The sequence below is a fragment of the Nematolebias whitei genome, chromosome 17, assembly GCF_014905685.2.
Source record: "Nematolebias whitei isolate Nwh7 chromosome 17, NemWhi1, whole genome shotgun sequence".
In the NCBI taxonomy this organism is placed as follows: Eukaryota; Metazoa; Chordata; class Actinopteri; order Cyprinodontiformes; family Rivulidae; genus Nematolebias; species Nematolebias whitei.
Genome location: NC_056514.1, coordinates 33,850,165 through 33,868,773, shown reverse-complemented (window position 1 = coordinate 33,868,773; position 18,609 = coordinate 33,850,165). Strand labels below are relative to the sequence as shown.

The 18,609-nt window shown below is 40.1% G+C and overlaps 2 protein-coding genes across 2 annotated transcripts in view; one reads left to right on the top strand and one right to left on the bottom strand.

Annotated features, from left to right (window-relative positions):
* si:ch73-127m5.1 (neurotrypsin) overlaps positions 1-18,609 on the top strand; it is a 33,516-nt gene that overhangs the window by 3,511 nt on the left and 11,396 nt on the right. The window contains exons 2-7 of the mRNA XM_037690927.1: positions 1,478-1,689; positions 6,014-6,056; positions 15,350-15,592; positions 15,877-16,015; positions 17,139-17,317; positions 17,580-17,727. Coding sequence (XP_037546855.1) covers positions 1,478-1,689; positions 6,014-6,056; positions 15,350-15,592; positions 15,877-16,015; positions 17,139-17,317; positions 17,580-17,727 — 964 coding nt within the window. The remainder of the gene's footprint in view (positions 1-1,477; positions 1,690-6,013; positions 6,057-15,349; positions 15,593-15,876; positions 16,016-17,138; positions 17,318-17,579; positions 17,728-18,609) is intronic.
* LOC119424052 (E3 ubiquitin-protein ligase TRIM39-like) lies at positions 7,732-9,475 on the bottom strand. The gene has a single exon (XM_037691515.1). It carries the CDS (start codon positions 9,473-9,475, stop codon positions 7,793-7,795), a length of 1,683 nt encoding a protein of 560 aa, XP_037547443.1. The 3' UTR covers positions 7,732-7,792.

The following is an 18,609-nucleotide window of genomic DNA, read 5'->3' as shown; positions in this document are numbered from 1 at the left end:
TGTAATTATATTATTTCAAATTACAATATTTATATTTTCAGAAACACTTTTTGTCTGTCTAAACAGATCTCACGTGTAAATGAGTCTTCTAGGCTCAATGTGACTTTTCTGTCTAAATAAATGTTGAATGAATGAAAAAAAAAAAAAAAAGAATCTTTGTGTCTAAGTAAAAATAATAAAAATTTACTGATTAAACAAAACAGCCAAAATTTAGCTGAGAGTGACATTACTTAAATTTTGTTATCGCTCTTGTCAAAATTGCCCACCAGAGTTTGAATGTAGCGTTTTGGGCTGATTTGAGAAGAAGGATTTCCCGACGCTGCAGATCAGAACAAAAACCATCTGACAGGAGGTTTTGTCTTCACCCGGCTGTTGGACCGCAGCTCAGCTTTTATTTCTGCTTCCGAGGCCTTCTGTCGAATCGAATCCCCACAAACACACAGACAACACAGTTTAACTGGATGAACACAACTTGATATTTTGGATGATGTTTGCATCATGCGATTGCTTTAATGGTCTGTTAAGAGAAGCCACCACAGCTAATGGACTTTAGCAAACAACAACAAAATATCTGTAACTCAGTTACTTTAGCAGATAATGAGCTAAAATTCGAGGTGACAGTAGCTGAAAGTCACCCGCTACCCCATACTGTATAAAATATGTTGATATTACATATAAATAACAATTCTGCAGCTGCTGCCCAAAATTCCTATACATTTTGTAACAATCTAAGAAACAGTGCAAACATTTTGAAAAGAACCAAAAGCTACATTATATAAAACCTTAACTGCGGTTGTGTAAAAACTGTAAAATACATTAAAACACCAGTTCAGACGTGTAAAGTTCAAAGGTCTGTGACCCGTTTAGCCTCTGAATGATGTTCCTACATGGCTCCAGAGTCTGAGTTGTCTCATGTTTCACCAAAACCCCATTGACCTCCATTGTTTTTGTGCACATCATCTTTTTTTATTCGTTTTATTTTAGAGCTGTGCAACAAACAAAAAAAAAAAAAAAAGATGAATGTTTACTATAGACACAAAGGCTTAATGAGTTTGATTGGACTGGTTTGCTTTGTAAATTTAAGTCCATGCTGATTTTTGCTGCAATTTTATAAAGAAGAAGAAAAATAATCAAATGGTTTATTTTAAACATTTTTTCTTAAACACTCTCCCAGTGTTGATCTCAAACTGCTCTCTGCTGTGAGTGAAAACATGAAATTCAGCTTCACCATGTCTGCTTGGTCAGGATTTTTTTTTTTTTTTTTTAAATATGCAGCTCTTTACAGTTTGAGTTCAACTCCTGACGTCACCCAGAACAAATATATATATTTGGGGTTCTGATTGTGCATTCATCCAACAGAAGAGCAGAGTGTTTGTGTCTGCAAGAAGCCAAACTGTGTGTAAAAGAGAGAAAGGGGTGTTTTTTGCAGAGCTCACCACTATTGGATTAGTGCGCGCGCGCGTTTTTTTTCATCCAGTTCATCGTGCCGCACCCTGTCTTGTGCGTAAAAGCAGCTCCCACCCAGCAGCGGCTCCAGCTCCCGGAAGGTTCGGGCCCAGAGATGGGAGAGGAGAGGCAGCAGCTCGGGTTGTGACACGGACACACCGGCCGGGAAGGATGGCTCTCAGCAGCCGGGGAATGTTGCGCGTGCTCGGATCCGCCTGCCTCTGGCTGCCGCTGCTGGCGGAGGTACGTGTCCGTTTCTGAGCAGGTGGATTAAAAAAAAATGTTTTCCTCTCTATGTGACCTGTTTTGATTTCATTTTTCTTGTGCCATGTCCCGAGACGGTCATGCTCTAATAACCTGCCCCTCTTGTGAATTAAATTAGGTTAATAATTAAAGGGATATTCCAACTGTTTATGTTTGATGTCAGAAACAAAGCAGGTGCAGGGTCGGGGCGTGCACAAGCACCAGATCCGCATTTTAACCAATTACTGCTGCTGGCACTCAATTAAACAGGCTCTATTGATTCTCACGTGCGCGCACAGCCGTGCACGGTGCCGAGCACAACAACCTGCACACCGCCTCCTCTTTCTCCTTCACTGGGGAGGGGGATCTCATTGGAGAAGCTGGTCGGTGGCTCCTCTGCACCCGCGGTGTCGTGCACACGAACCCCGCGCGCCCGCTTGAAGCTTGTCACAACAGTTTAGTCACATGTAGACAAACTGAGACCGAAACCTGCAGGGATCAGGTGCTGCTGTCAGGTGTTTGAGGTCAGATGGACTTCCCCTTGGAAGTAGGGGGGATGAGGGTGCTGCAGCACCTTCTGAAGAATAAAAAAAAAATCTGCAACTTTGATTCTGATATGGTAAAAATCTCTCAGTGGTTGAATCAGAAGGTTTAAAAAAAGAAATGCTAATTATTAATATTTACTTTATAAGTGTCAGATTTGTGAATCCATTCACTGGCTGCTATTTACTGAAGCTTGGACTATGAGAGGAAGATCTTTCAGTTTTCTGGCTCCTCTCTCGTGGAACCAACTTCCAGTTTCTTTCCATGAGGCTGACACATTGTCCAGTTTTAAAACTGGGCTTAAGACTTTCCTTTTTGATAAATCCTATGGGGCTTGGCTTGTTATGTTAGGTTTAGGCTGGAGGACAGATTGACCTCATTTCTTAAAATTAATTTGTTCAATTTAATAGTTTTTTTTATTTGATGCATCTTGACCTGCCATTGTGTATCTGTTCCTCTCAAACCCAGCTGGTTGAAGCTGATGGCGGCTTGTTCTGAGCCTGGTTCTGCTGGAGGTTTCTTCCTCCATGAGGGAGTTTTTCCTCTCCACTGTCGCCTTTAAGCTTGCTCAAGATGAGAGCTCTGTGACGAAGTGAAACTCAAAGCAGTCTGCTCCTCAGATAAATAACGTTAACTTATTTTTTTAAGTATATGAATTCATCAGTGCCCTGAGATGACTTCCGTTATTTGGTGTTAATTTATATAAATAAACTGATTTTAAATTGAACTGAATCGGATCAAATGAGCTCAGAACAATCAGCGTCACAGCTGTATGTCTTGGAACATTGAAACAGATGTTCAGTTTTGCCGTCTGATCAAGTTTAACTGTTGAGCCATTTCAAAAACATTTTGATGTTAACGCACAGCAGGATTTGAAGGGGCCTCCCCGATTCCTCGTTTTCACCTGCAGATGGTAGAAAAAGACCAAATGAGATGAAAACGTTCAGGAAGTGTCACAAAAACAAGCTCAGACGGAAATAAATGAATAAAACATGAGTCAAACGAGCGACTGATGCATTCGTCACTAAACGGTTTGATTGTGGCTTGTACTTGAAATGAGCATTGTGGATCATACATTAAAGACACGTGCAGTGGAAATATTATTGTTAAATTATAATGGCAGTATGAGTTGCATCCTTTCTGTCATGCACAACACTCGTAGCATCTTTAGCACCTCGGCCACTATCATTTAATGAATCTTCTCTTTCGGCTACTCCCTTTCTCAGCGGTCACCACAGCTAACGAAGGATTTGGTCATTGTTTATATGCCGGATTCCCTTCCTGATGCAACCACCGAGCTACCGCAGCTTGCGTGCGTGGAGCAGAGGGCTGCCATCTAGGGTGCCCGGGGGGAGCAGATGGTGGGGGGTTAATGGCCTTGCTGAAGGGCCGACAGTGGGGCAAATCAGGATGGAGACGGGCGTGGGTGCGTCACCATTTCCACCCATATATTGTTGTAACGGTTAGGGAATTTATTGCACTCATTCCAATGGTGATATTGCCCAAATTGCGATATTGTTGATGCAATGACGATGGATTTTCAATATACTGTGCGATCGTTGAGCGTAGATTTCTTCATTAAACCGGATTTGATTCGATTGCTAAATAAAGAGAAGAGAATCAGGATTTCTTTATGTTCCCATTTACTACGTTTCCCACAATGCCTGTGCTCTTCTCCACTTAAAGACAACATAACAAACTAAGATCATTTCATCTGCCAAGTATTTTTTGTTAAGGGGTTTTCTTTTTGTCGAGTTAAACCAAGAATTAATGACCTTACCACAAAAAGAAGGAGATACAATCCGTGTCGCTCCAGAAATAACCTTTTAAGTGAGTTTTGTTTGTAAGCATCACTCAGAAGTGTCGTCCTCCTCTGAGCTGAAATGGATCTGCTCGTAGCTTGTTTATTCCTGTGCGCGTGTGTGTTTGCGTGGCCGTGCAGTGGCCGCAGCTGTGAGAGCGTCCTGACAGATTACCACCGTAATCGAGCCGTGCGATTGACAAGGATGGAAATATCAGGGTCCATGTTCACTCCAACAGGTCACCTGTTCCTGCGTTAGCACCATTAGACTGAGCCACTTCCTCTGGGAGATGCTGGTTGTTTTTTATGCATCTGCAGAACCAAAGCCTGAAAACTTTATATATTCACATTTACATCTGGAACCACGATTCTAGTTTGATATGCATTTATTTTCATTAAAACGTTGGTTCTCTGATTGAAATTTGTAAACTTTATTTTCATTATATTGTTTTCTGGTTAAGCAATCCATGCGTTAGTTAAATGTATACACATTTTATTAATCTTCTTATTCTCTTAAAGCTTAAAAATAACCATTTTGCAATACCTTTATCTGCCTTTAGTGTTTCCACTCTACAAAATGTACAATATTTAAATATTGTGTTTTAGTACCTAGTTGATGCAGCTCAGTGAGTAGAGGAGTAGTAACTGTTTAGGGTGGCTTGTGAGGTGGCCAAGCTGACGGGGGCATGGCCCCCTCACAGGCTACACTTAGCTCTGCCCCTGCAGGTATTTCTGAGTGCTGTGTTTAGTTTCTGGACCGCAGCAGAAATCACCTGCATGAAGGTGAAATGCAGCTGTTGTATTGCACATAGTGTGTGTGTTGCGCTGACCTGATTTTAAAGAACGGCTATACATCAATGTCAAATAACATCTAATGAGGCACAGTAGGCGTGTTCTTACCTGCATTGCTTGTTTCTCCTCAGAGTGTTGATGCTGAAACTATAACTCATTCATGAATCCGTCACAAACTTCAACATAAAAAACCTTCAGAAACGGCCTCACACGACAGATTGTTCTTTATTCCCTGGATGTGAACGTTGATAAAATCGTATTAGGATACCTTTTAATGAAAACCGTTTTATTTGAAAGCTTTCAGACAGCTGGCTGTCATTAATAGGACTTGTATACGGTGTCAAAGGTGGAGCTGCTCGAGTTGAACTAAATTAAAGTAAAATGTTTGTTGCTCTCATATCATCATATTGACAAGCCGAAGCTTTCTGAGTGGTTGAATTTATTCTTCTTTATGGTTTGAAACCAGTTTCATGAGAGAAATATATTATCAGCATGAACAACTTTTAAATTTATTTTCCAGCTTTTATGTTGGAGATTTGCATTTAGACTTAATTGCTTGATTGAATTCCATCTGAGACTGTTTTGAATTTCAAATCATCTTTTCTGAAGGGTTCACACTTTAAAAAAAAAAGAAAAAAGGAAAAATCATATTTATTGCAATGTTTGAGAGTTTTTGAATACTCCTATTTGAAACAGTTCAGAGAGAATTGAACACGTTGGGAATTTTTGTGTTAGAAAAAGAAAAATTATACAAAATGGTGTCAAATATATAAAAGGTATGAGTTTATAAGTGAATGTGAAGCACTTCACAGAACCTGGTAAAGGCATTATAATTGTCCAAGATATGCAAATATTAATACAAGTCATTCTGATTACCAGGATTTATTAAATATCTGATCTTTGTCATTCAAAATATTTGTACACTTTGTGAATAAATAATGACAACTGTATGTAAAGTTAATACAGGTTGCTTATTGTGAGTAGTGTGCACCACGTCACGTTTCCTGTATGATTACTTTCTTCGTCTTTTTTTTTAATATAGAGGTTTTCATTATTTCTTTTAACAAAATGTCATTAAATCTCACTCACAAGATCTATTCCACTAATAAACGAGTAAACTGATCAAGAAATATTTACTGAAATTGTTCAGATGAAGTTTATCTAAAGTCCTGTATGTTCTGCCTGCAGGTTGTGGCTCAGGACAGTTACCTAAACGAGGTGCAGAACTCAGGTAGGTGGAAGGTCATGCATCCATTTTCTTTTCTTGCATTATTCATTTTTATGTTTTCCCTTTTTATTTATTGTTTCTTCACATTTAGACTCAGTCACCAAGCTCGTCTGCTGCTCATATACTCCTCTCGGCCTGCACTCCTCTGCCTCTCATTTTCATTTTTCTCCCCTTTATGTGCATCCCTGAGAGGAATGGAGGCCATGATGATGATAAAGATGATGATGGGGGTGGGGAGAGGAGTCCCTCCTCCTCAGGCTGAAATATGCAATTTTACAGCTGCACACGTTGGCAAACGAGTGAAATTTAATCAGAGCGCAAAAAGAAAGACCTAAATGGGTTAAATACAGACTATAGTTGTTTAAAAATAATAAAATCAGGTTAAAAGCACATTCAAGCAGTTTAATAACATGTTTGTGTTTTGCGACGATGCCGGCGCCACAGACACCCCGAGTGTTCGACTGAGAACCGTGTCAAACGCTCATTGTGGCACGAAAACGGATTATAGCATCAGGGAGGCTGAGCGTTCCCATGGCGATGGGCAGAGTACGGTCGTCGTGGCGCTGAGGAGGGTGTGAGCGCTGCGGGTGTCTAGATGAATTAAAGAGCCCGAATGAGGCAATGAGGAGGGAGGAAGTCAAATTCAGACAATTCAGGAATGTAAAGATACCCAGGAGGAGCAATGATGCAATATCGAGTCCAAAACACACATTTAATAGTTTATTAAAACTTAGGTTTAATATAATGCACAGCTTTGCATTTCTAGAATGAAAAGAACACAAAAATAATAAATATGCATAATATGGTATATAGTAAATGTTGCATATTGATGCAAATTAAAAATAAAAAGGGCTCTGAACTGCCTCAAATTGACTTTATACTAATTTTCATCGTGTAGATTGTTGGTGTTAAAATGCTTCCAATGTGAATAAAACAGCATTACGTTTTTTTAGACAAATTAATCAGATCAGATGAACTCCACCATAATTTTCAACCAACAGACTTAAAATTTTATTAAAATTTAAATATTACTACTCGATAGATTCTTCTGTCTATGCTATGCCTCCATTTAATTACCCATGCGTTTGTATGGCAAGTTATCTTGGTTGCATTGTTTTTATTAATTTTTTTTTTTTATTTGAACAAACTTGGCTTCATATATCAGCCGATGAACTGTGATTGTCCGACTTCTCAGCTGTTTTTTTTTTATTGAAATTTATATAATCTATAGTGTCCCTCCTGATTTCTTCACATTTTTTCACATTTGTGATCAGAAAACCGTAAAATAAAACCTTAATAAATTATCATCACAGCACAGTGATTGCTGGACATGAGCACCGGCGACCCTCTTGACTCAAAATGGAAGAAGCGGGTAAAAGATAATGAATGGATGGATAAATTATCCAATAAAGTTCAGTCAGGTCATCTGGACGGTTGTTTTTTATTTTGTTGAGACGTTTCATCTTTCATCTAAAGGACTTAATCAACGTCCTTTCCCACCGAGTTGACGGGGGAGAGGGCGGGCCCCATGAAACCATCTTGGCACCAACAAACTGGTTGGTCTACTGTGCAAGTGTGCAGCTTGTGGGACTGAGTTTGTTGTGGCTCCTCGGACTGATGAAGTCCTTTTGGATGAAGGATGAAACCTCTCAACACAAGAAAAAAAGAAACCGTCAAGATGACCTGACTGAACTTGGCTGGATTTTTGTACCTGGATTACTGATTATGAACTTTAATGCTCACTCTGTACAAACGGGCATGATGACCATCGGAGCCAGGTTTGAACCGTACTCGTTGTCGCAGGGATTGAAGTACGGATAGAGCTCCTCCATAAAGAAACATTCGGTAAAGGTGTGAATAGGCGTGGCTCTGACTACGTCGAAGAATGATATTTCACCTCCGTCATAATCGACAAACACCCCGACTCTCTCCACCTTCCCAACGTGCACGGACACACCGGGAGAACTGAAGGTTTCAAACTTGTCCAACAGGAACCAGATGGCCCAGAGTCCAGGGTTGGAGTTCCGAACGATCTCCCCGACTCTCTGGATCGACGCCGTGGCCACGCCCAGACACCACTCTGTCTTCTGACCGACGTAAACCTCGAAATAAAACCTACCGGATGAAAAGCCTCTCCGCCCCAGAACTGCGAGGTGCACCGTGAACATGTTGGGACTCAGAACCTGGTTCCCCCACAGACCCGTGCCCGTGTTGTACCTCACTTGTTTCCCGTCGGCGGACAGACTGAGCAGAGGGTGAGCCGTGTCGGTGTCGAGCACGACGTTCACCTCGTACTGCTGCATGTACACGAGCGTGGCGTCGTTAGACGCGTTTTCTGCGCCGCCGGAGCACTTGCTTATTTCTTCGTTTATTTGAAGCAGCAACGCCCGCAGCTGAGAGATGGAGCTCTGGAAATATCTGTGCATGTGCTGGATCTCCAGGTGCCGGGTGAAGCTGAACGTGGACAGGTCCATGGTGTGCGGCAGTGAGGACTGGTTTGGGTAGGAGCTGAGAAAACTGAGTGGATCTTTAGTTTGTTTTAGTTTCTCCATGTTCTTCGCCGTCGCCTTCAGGTCACAAAGCTCGCTCTCCATGGCGCAAATGAACGCCTCGGCTTGCTCCTCCCCTGATTTCTGCTTCTCCTCCACCGCCCTGATGAGCTCCGCCTGGATCTTCTTAATCTCCGAGCCCAGCTCTGTTAAGTCCCGAGTGCTGTGTGCCACCACCTCCTTTGTCTTCACCTCACTTTGCTTCACCAGCGTCCTCGTGTTTTGGACCTTCTGCAATCGTTCTTGAATCATCCTCTGCACTTTGGCCTCCGATTTCCCCAGCAGGGCCGTCTTCTCAGCGTACCCCCGCTGCACGGGAACCACGTCGTGGTTGGCATGTGCTCCGTCGACGCAGAAGTCGCACAGAACCGAGTTGTCGTTTCTGCAGAACAGCCTCAGCAGCCTGCGGTGCTTCCTGCAGACCTTATTCACCAAGTTCTCCACAGGGTCCACCAGCATGTGCCTCTTGAGTCCAGAGGCGACGTAATGCGGCTCCAAGTGTCCATCGCAGTATGACGTGAGACACTCCAGACAGGATTTGACTGCAACGGTCTGGGTGGCGGTGCAGACGTCACAGCGCACATCGCTGTCAACCTGCTGTCGAGGCGCACTCTGGATGGGGATGTTCGTCACGCGGAGCGATCTGACGTGCGACACCAGCTCTGAAATGAATGTATTGACCTTAAGATTGGGTCTCTTTGAGAAATCTTCCTTGCAGATCGGGCACTGCCAGACCGGCGTGTTGTCCCAGTAGGACGTGATGCAGGACATGCAGAAGTTGTGTCCACACGGAGTGGAAACCGGTTTAACGAAGACGTCAAGACAGATGGGACAAAGAAACTGGTCCTCGCACAAACTGCTGCTGGATGCCATTTCTAAAAACACAGAAAAATAAAAAAAAAATAATTTTTTAATTAAAGACCATTTTGGGGACAATTACGATAATTTTGTTGCTGAAATAAGCAGATCCTAAAGACCTTTTGGTGTTTAAATGCTTTTTCAGAGCAGATTAGTAGATTTAGTAGAAAACTAACACGACATTAAAGGCATTGTTTAAATAATTTAACATTCAGATGTGTGGTTTTTACCAAACGATTGCAAGTTTTCATGTTTGAAGGAAAGTTATAGGTTGGAGTTTTAGTGCACAAATTATTTACCGTACTTTTCGTTGTAAAAGTTGCATGTTTTTGCATAAATTTGCATGCCCTGCGATTTATACGGTAAAGCGACTTATTTTCGTTTTTCCCTCCTTATTTATAACTCAATTTTTGGCTGAGAGTTAACAATTTCATTCATTCTGACATGGAACATTTTAGCCACAAGAGGGCCCTCGACTAATATGGCAAGCTAAGTGTCTCATTAATAGGGAAAAGTGGATATTAATGAGACACTTAGCTTGCCATACAAGCCACCTTCGTCTCTCTCTCCAGAACTCCTGAAGCAAACGTCAAATCTTCTGCATGTCGCCGCGTCGCCCAGATGAAATGCAGCTGATTTGACCGTTAAAGTTCATTTATTAAGGAAAAGTTAAACTGCTATAATTTTGAGCAAACAAATAATTGTTTTTAAGTTGTTTTTGATCTTAAATTCTTGTTAAAATCCTCCCGTGCACGCTCCTGCAGCCACCATTTGGCAGCCAATCGATTTTTGGCACAACACTGTTCCACATTTCCGGGTGGTCAGTGGTGACGCATAATAGATGCGACTTACACGACGAAGTGATGCATTTGTTTTTTCCACTTTATTAGACATATTTGGAGTAATGCGACTTATACGGTGGTGCAACGTTTACAGCGGCAAGTACGGTAATTTAGTTAAAAAAAGAAACAAGCAAAAGAACAAATATTAAAAGTTTGTGTCTCTGCTCACTTGAGCTCTTAAGTTTTACAGTTTGAGCTGCTGGGTGTGTGCAAAAATATATTACCTTTTTTAATTAATTAAATGAGCACCTCATGTGAACTGACACTGGTTTCATTATTGTGCTCTGGCCACCACAGCTAATCGACATTATCAACACAAAAATGGCTTTAAATCAGTCAGTTGTACAGATACTGACCTGAAACCTTGTGTGGTAGTAGCTGAGAGTCATTACTTACCTTGACTTTAACATTGTGCAGTGTTGTATGAGTTTGTGCAGATGTCTCTATGATTTATCAATAATAAATGATTTTAGTCTGTCATGAAAGATGGCGGGCGATATGCGTTACTTCAAGGAATACTAGGGCTTTAATATTTTATGTTTTGTGGACTACAAACGGGCTAAATTTAACACATGGGAGCAAAATGTATTTTAATTTTTTCAGATTAAATGTTTGAAATTATACACGATGTAATGGCAAAATCACACACAAAGAAACAGTTTTATTGAGAGAGTAAGTTTTATGATCCAGTTTTGATTCTAAAGGGTTGCTCAAGATCCAGAATCATGCAACCTCTATTACGCAATAAGAGCTTCTTCTTAACTGAAAAACATTAACATGAAAAGAAAGACCTCATAAAATGTTCAGGCCCATACGATCCATGACGCAACTGAGGACTGTGTGAGTTTGTTTTTAGCTTTATTTCCACGTTTGCTCAAAGGTTATAGATCAAAATCTAACCCTTAAAACAGCAGCCACACACACACTGAGTTTCTTGTTTACACAACTGGATTGGTCTATTTGCTGCAGCATTTCTCATTATGGGGTGCAGGGGTTTCCTTACAAATGAGCAAACCACACACTTTAGTTGGTGTAGGACACATACAGGCACAGTTTTAAGTCTGGAAAGATTTACTTACTGTTCTGCTCTGGAACTGGTTTGCAGCAAACTGGGTGTTTTCCAGGCAGGAAGCCGGAATACTTTCAGTTTCTTCCTGTGGCCTCTTAAAGGGACAGACAGGATTCTTCATGTGTGGTCAGGAGCTTCATATGAAGGTTTTTTTTTTTTTTTGTTCTTACTTTGAATTCACTGTTTCTTCTTTTATTTCAGTGCATTTCTCACACTCTTGTGCCCACACTTGTTCCCCTTAGAGTGTTATTCGCTTGTGTGTTTGGCTGTGTGTGTTTTCGTGTGTTCGCTGGGCATTTAGGTCTTGCAGTGAGGAGATAACGTTGCTGGATGGCCAAGCTGTGTGCGTTTTCGAGATAAGGCCGTTCCTCCAGAGCTGGGACAACCTCTGCCATTAATCATAGTTAGGAGCTGAAAATCCTCCAAAGGCTTCAAGGTGGAACAACGACCAAAGTTCTTCAAGTAAAACAAACTCCAGTGCGAGTTAAATAAAATAAAATAAAAAAAGCTGTATGCATCTTTTTTTTTTTTTTTTTTGGAGGTTTGACAAAGTTCATGGTCTTTTTAGTTTAATGAATAAAGTTCATAGAAGTGCAATAAATGGAAGGAGAGCTTGTAAACAAATAAAAGTTAAAAACTGAAAATAAATCTTCAAATCACGCAAATGAGACATTTATTATCTGCTTTGTATGGTTATAAAAATAAATATATAAATCATGACATTTCTGTGAGACTTGAAGCTTGAGACTTGTCTTTACGAATTTAAAATGTGTGAAAATACTTTTTTTGTTTTAAACAGTTCACCTAAACTGCAATGAAAGTATTGGATATCTTTTGTTTTTATGGCATCAGCTATTCATGCTAACTAGCCATTAGCTCATCAATCAGGTCAGAAATTACCCCCCCCCCCCCCCCCCGCCGCCCTCCAAACCAAGATTATTCAAAAAGATGCAGTACAAATATCTACAACAGGTAAGATGATTAATCCATCTACATAACCCCACTTCAGAAGATTTGAACTTTTACTTTAGTAATTCCTATTAAGTTAAATATTCCTATTTAAGTTATCTTAAATTACAGATACACGTCAGTCGTACATACAGAACACACTCCGTCTCCACAACTGAACGCAAATCACTGACTTTTTCATAGTTTTATGTCCTGTCATATTTCATATTTAAAATGTTTTGAAGAATAACTTGAAAAATATAGACTTTAATCAATAACAGTTGTTTGAATCAAAAGCAGAACAACTGACAGAGTTCGTATGGAGGTGGTTTCTGATTTTCCAGAAACCAAATGATCACTTGCATTTATGTTTTAATGTTTTTATGTTTTATATTTAATGATATTTACATTTTTGGAAGAGTTCTGTCATTTATTTGGGATAAAAACGTCTAAAATATGAGAATAAATGTACCGTATTTGCCGGTGTATAAGTCGCAACTTTTTTGCATAAATTTGCAAGTTCTGCGACTTATTCACCAAAGCGACTAATATACCCCCCCCCCCATTTATAACCCAATTTTTGTCTGAGATTTGGCAATTTCATTCATACTGACATAAAAATATTAAACATTATCATTTTCAGCCACTAGAGGGCCCTAGACTAATATGGCAAGCCAAGTGTCTCATTAGTAGGTAAAAGTGGCTATGCTATTAATGAGACACTTGGCTTGCCATATAAAGCCACCTTCAACTCGCTCCAGAACTCGTGGAGCAAACGTCAAATCAGCTGCATTTCACCGCGCCGCTCAGGTGAAATGCAGCTGATTTGACCGTTAAAGTTCATTTATTAAAGAATAGTTTTACTGAGACACACATTTTAACCTTCTAAAATGTACCATAAATGTTCTTCACTGCAGCAGCTGCGGTAGCTCGGTGGTCAGGCTGCTGGTTCGAGACCCGGTTGCGTCAGGTTCGTCAAACATTTGACAAATCTGTTGTGCGAGTTCGCTCACTGTGGAGATCGCTGCAGAAGCCAGAAGAAAATCAACCATAAAAACATGCAGGAATTTAGACAAACTGAACTTCGTTATAACAATTTCAACAACTGAGGTTTTCATGAAAATGAGTCTGGAAAATAAGACGCTTATAAAACGAGGAGTAAAAGAGCACTGACTGTCTGCCACTGATGTAATGGGTCATAATTTAAAACTAGAAAAACTGCAAATGCTTGAACGACTTGGACGAAATTTGACCAAATAAATCGTTAACCTATCTAAGAATTAAATCAAATAAAATCAAAGGCAAAAATAATCGCAGCTGACGCTTAAGTTAGCAAAACTCTTGTTGTATGGCAGAAAGAGCAAAACAGTAGCCGAAAGTTAAAAATAATAGAATCAAAGCTAAAAGCAAAAACTAGCAAGCTAAGAACTAAAACTAACTAAAGCTTATCCAAAAGGTAAAATTAATCAAACAGTAGTTAAATGGAGCCAAACTGTAGCTTATAGCTAAAACTAGCAAGACGGCTAAAAGGAGCATAATAAATCAAAACTAGAGCGAAGTAGAATTTATAAAACAACTTTTAAAAATTAATTAAGGGGACCTTGTTGTATTTCTGTGGAAGAACATTTTTTGTAAAAAAAAAAAAAAAAAAACACTTTAAAATAAGGCTCCCCTTATAGATGGCTAATAAATAGTTTATATATACATTTTTAATTCCTCTATAAAGACTTTTGTAAATCATAACTGCTTATTATGCATTAATTAAGGGTAACGGAGACAAAACCGACCAGCTTCTTGTCAAATAGTGAACCAAATCTGTTATTTCATCTAGAGTCGTTATATTAAATATTTCAGACGAAGTTACTACCTTGAAAGCACAACAAGCATTTGTAAACCTATTTTTTTAGGATATAATATTAGTTGTAGATACTTTATAAAGCAGTGATAAAGTACAATATTATATCCTAAATAATTAGGTTTAAAAAAGCTTATTGTACTTAAATTTTAGTAACTTAGTCTGAAATGTTTAATATAACAACTCTAGATGAAATATCTAGGTGAACAGATTTGGCAAGAAACTGGTCAGTTTGTCTGTCACCCTTAATTAATGCATAATAAGCAGTTATTAATGATGGTAGTAATTATTTATAAAGTGATTATAGAGGAATTGATAATGCATTATGTTTATTAGCCATCTATAAGGGGAGCCTTATTTTAAAGTGGTACCAAAAAATTCAACAAAAAAACCCCATAAAATTACAAGCTGGAAGTCATAGCACATTATTTCTAACCGAACCAAACATTTGATGCATAATTAAGAGGAAAAAAGTTTGTTGAAGTTCTGTAGTCTGAATGTAAAACATAGAAAAGACCATATGAACACAAACATTCAATAAAAGTTTTAATGTAGGCGTTATTTTGTTTCTTAGCGTTGAAGCTAAAGGTCATTTTTCAAATGAGCAACTTTTATTCTGTTCCTGCAACGGTAAAAAAAACAAACAACTGGTGTTTTAAAAAATATAAAATATTGGACAAAGTATTCAACATAAGTGAACACACGGTTCAGATTCTCTGTTTGTAGTGAAGCTGTACTCTTTTCAAAGGTCCATTGAATGCAGCATCAGCTGAAGTTTAGCTGCAGGCTTCTCGGCTCGTTTCGTCCTTTTCTGAAAGGTTTTTATTATAAACACCACATTTTGTGGTTTAATTCGCTCTTCTTTCATGTCAGCAGTTTCCCAGCCTGTCTGAGCTTCTTGCTCACTTTCTTCGCTCTCAGAGAAGGTTCTGGTTGTCGGTCACCCCCGTGTTACATTAGGTCCGGCTTGATGTCCTCCTCAGCTTGGATCAGCCGGGGGGGAGACATCAGGCGGGGCAGAGAAGAAGAATCATTCATGTTGGTTTTTTCTGTTCAGACATGGAGATAATGGGATTTAAAGATGAGGTCCACCTTCCTCTGACCTAAACCAGCCTCATTTCATCCAGAACATCTTATCCTCTCCTCTTCCTCATCCCTCCTCTTCCTCTGTTCAGTGCCTCTGTCCTGCTCTGAGGGATTCACCGAGCTGGGGTATTACAACGGCACCGTGTCCCAGACCGACTCTGGTGCACCATGTCTGAAGTGGACCGAGTTTCCAGACTATGTCATGCAGTACCCGGGCCGGGGACTGGGGGACCACAGCTACTGCAGGAACCCGGACCGCGAGTCCAATCCATGGTGCTTCTTCAGACAGAACTCTGGAGCCATCGGCTGGGCTTACTGCGACTGCCACCAAGGCACGTCCACACCTCGTGTTTATGTCTCCGTGACATTTACTGCTAGTTTATTTTTTTTACATTTAATTTGTAGAGTTACAGCTGTTTGCTAATAAATGTGCCTGTGTGACAACTGGGACAAAGCTTTGACTTAGAAATATGTTTTTATTATTTTATGGAAAGGAAAAAATATCGAGATATATATTGTATATCGCCATTTATCTTAAAATATCGAGATATTAATTTCGGTGCATATCGCCCAGCCGTACTGCTGAGGTTTAAACCTGTTTGTTTCTGGGTTGTAGGTGCAGTTCGGCTGGTTGGCAGCTCCTTGTCTGGCAGTGGACGGGTTGAGGTTTACCTGAACGGCCAGTGGGGTGCGGTGTGCAACTCCCACTGGACAGATCGAGATGCTAGCGTGATCTGCCGGCAGCTGGGTCTGGGGTAGGAAAGACAACATTTAACACAGAATTCTTTTGATTAAAATTTGTTTTTTAAATTTACTTTAATTGAGGCTTGTACTTCTATTTTTTTTATTTTTTAAATTATAAAAAAAAAAAAAAAAAATCTGCAGTGTTTATCAGTAAATTGAGTTTTTGTTGGGGATTTTTTTAAAATTTTATAACTATTTTAAAGTTGAGATTGTTAGCTTAGTTTTTGATGTATTTGTGTGGATTTGAGATGAGGAGCTTTAAAAAAAAAAGATGATAGAAGTCAGTTTAGAAACAGCAAATCCATTTTTACCATTTTTTTCTCGCTTTATTTAATTCCTGTCAGCATAATGATGACTATGTGCTGGAATTATAAAATAAATAAAAAAACAAGTTTAAAGTGAATTTTTGGCCAGACTACAAATGTTCTTTCTCTGTCCAACAAAGTTAAACTAGGTCCTCTGGACGACTACTTTTTTTTTTTTTGTTGTTGAAACATTTCGTCTTTCATCCAAAGGACTTCATCAGTCCGAGGAGTCGCAACAAACTCAGTCCCATAAGTAGCACACTCACATAGTGGACCAATCAGTTTTATGGTGATAAGATGGTTTCTGGAGTCCGCCCCTCTCCCCTGTCGACTCCTCTGAGACAGCCATAGACGAAGTGGTTCAAAACTTCAACGTTCATGCTCAATAATCCAGGTGTATCAGTCCGAGGAGCCACAACAAACTCAGCTGTTGACTGATGAAGTCCTTAGGATGAAGGATGAAACGTTTCAACAACAAAAGAAACCGTCCAGAGGACCTGACTGAACTTTGTTGGATATTTTACCTGGATAATTGAGCATGAACGTTGATGTTCTTTCTCTGTATTTTAGTAAATCGTTAATCTAAACGTTCACTCCACCTAGTGGCCTGGTGTGGTATTTCCGTGTTTTTGTTAGAATTAAAAAAGAAAATCATGAGTCTTTTCATTAAAAGAAAAAAAAAATCACAAGTCTTTTTTCATTAAAAAAAACCCAACAAAACAAAGTTTTAAAATATCCCAAATAATTCATAAGTCTTGTGTCTTGAGCCCAAAACCAGAGTTTTTGGTTGTTAGTTGAAAATGTTTTTAAAAAAATATGTTGTTGACAGGGATATCGGCACTGCGCTGCAGCACTCCCAGTTCGGCTCGGGCTCCGGCCTCTTCCACTACGAGCGACTGGGTTGCCGTGGAGAAGAGGACACCCTCAGTAGGTGCCGAAGCAGGACGTTCGTCACCGGTGACTGTAGCCATGGAAACGAGGCGGCAGTGGCGTGCGCACCGCCAGAAGGTCAGCGTGACTTTTATACTGTTACGGCAACCAGAGCTGAATATTTCCACCCACGGGGATGAGATGCAATCATCTTTGATGATTGTTTCTGTATGAAGCACATCACGCACTCCATCTTTGGCAACACGGTTGATTATCTCCCACCTTTTGGCTTTCAGCTGTGGGCAATAATGTTTCTCCCAACGATCTCAGTTTAAACCTCTGGCAACCTCCTCTAAGGATTCTAATTAACGCTGTATGTGTGTTCCTCCTCCTCTCCCAGGAAGCGGTCCTCCGCTGCGATTGGTTGGAGGCGAGGAGGACTTTGAAGGTCGGGTGGAGGTGTTTCACGCTGGACGGTGGGGCTCTGTTTGTGATGACCAATGGGACGACCGAGACGCAGAAGTGGTGTGCAGGCAGCTCGGTTTTGGGTACGTTGACGGCCTCACCCCCACGCCGAGTTAACATCTGGCAGTACAGGCGGCACAGAACCCATCAGAACCAGTTTGTTTGGATTCCATCTGAGCCTGGGTCGCCTTCTCCGTGTTCATGTTTCTCACAGCTCTGAGTGTCGAACAACAAACAAGTTGTAGCTGCAAAGTGAAAGAGTCCTGTGTTCAACAGCAGGTTACGTTGCATCCCTGAACACCAGCACCTGCGCTTGTCAATAATAAATAACCTGACAGGTTCTCGCACAGCTGCACACAGACAGACACTTGTGATGAAACAAAAACATGTTCCTCCCCCCAAAAGGTTTAGCTTATCTCCTTTGCAGTGTGTAAGTGTGTCAAACACTGACACACTTTTCCCATTTGCAACGTTTCCTAAACTTTCTGTGGCAAAAAGAGGAAGCTCTTAGAAAATAATGCACTGAAATCACCCAGTAAAACCATTTTATTACATAAATCATTTAACATAAAAAATTTAAATAATTAAATTTGCATGTCTGAATGTATGGAGGAACGTTCTCTTAGATGTCAAGGCGCGTAAAAAAATTGCTTTTCTATTATCTATGAAGGTACTCTTTGCAAAGTCCTGAAGATTGATTAAAAGAAAAGTCATAAAGAAAGAATTAAAACATTGATGTGTTCTTAAACGTGACCGGATGTGTTTGTTGGCTTGAAAGCCTGAATAAAAGGTAAACCATGACGACATTTATGAAAATAATTTTAGGAGTGAGGCCTGTGACAATTTTACAGCATTTCTATTAAATCTATGCTCGGATGTGTCGAGTAACGTATACAGACAAAAGTGCGTTGTTTACATTGAGTGCATACCTGCATTTTAGAACTGTACAGAACAATATAGCTGGA

Coding starts and splice junctions, on each gene's coding strand:
- LOC119424052 (XM_037691515.1), bottom strand. CDS start 9,475: ATGGCATCCAGCAGCAGTTTGTGCGAGGACCAGTTTCTTTGTCCCATC.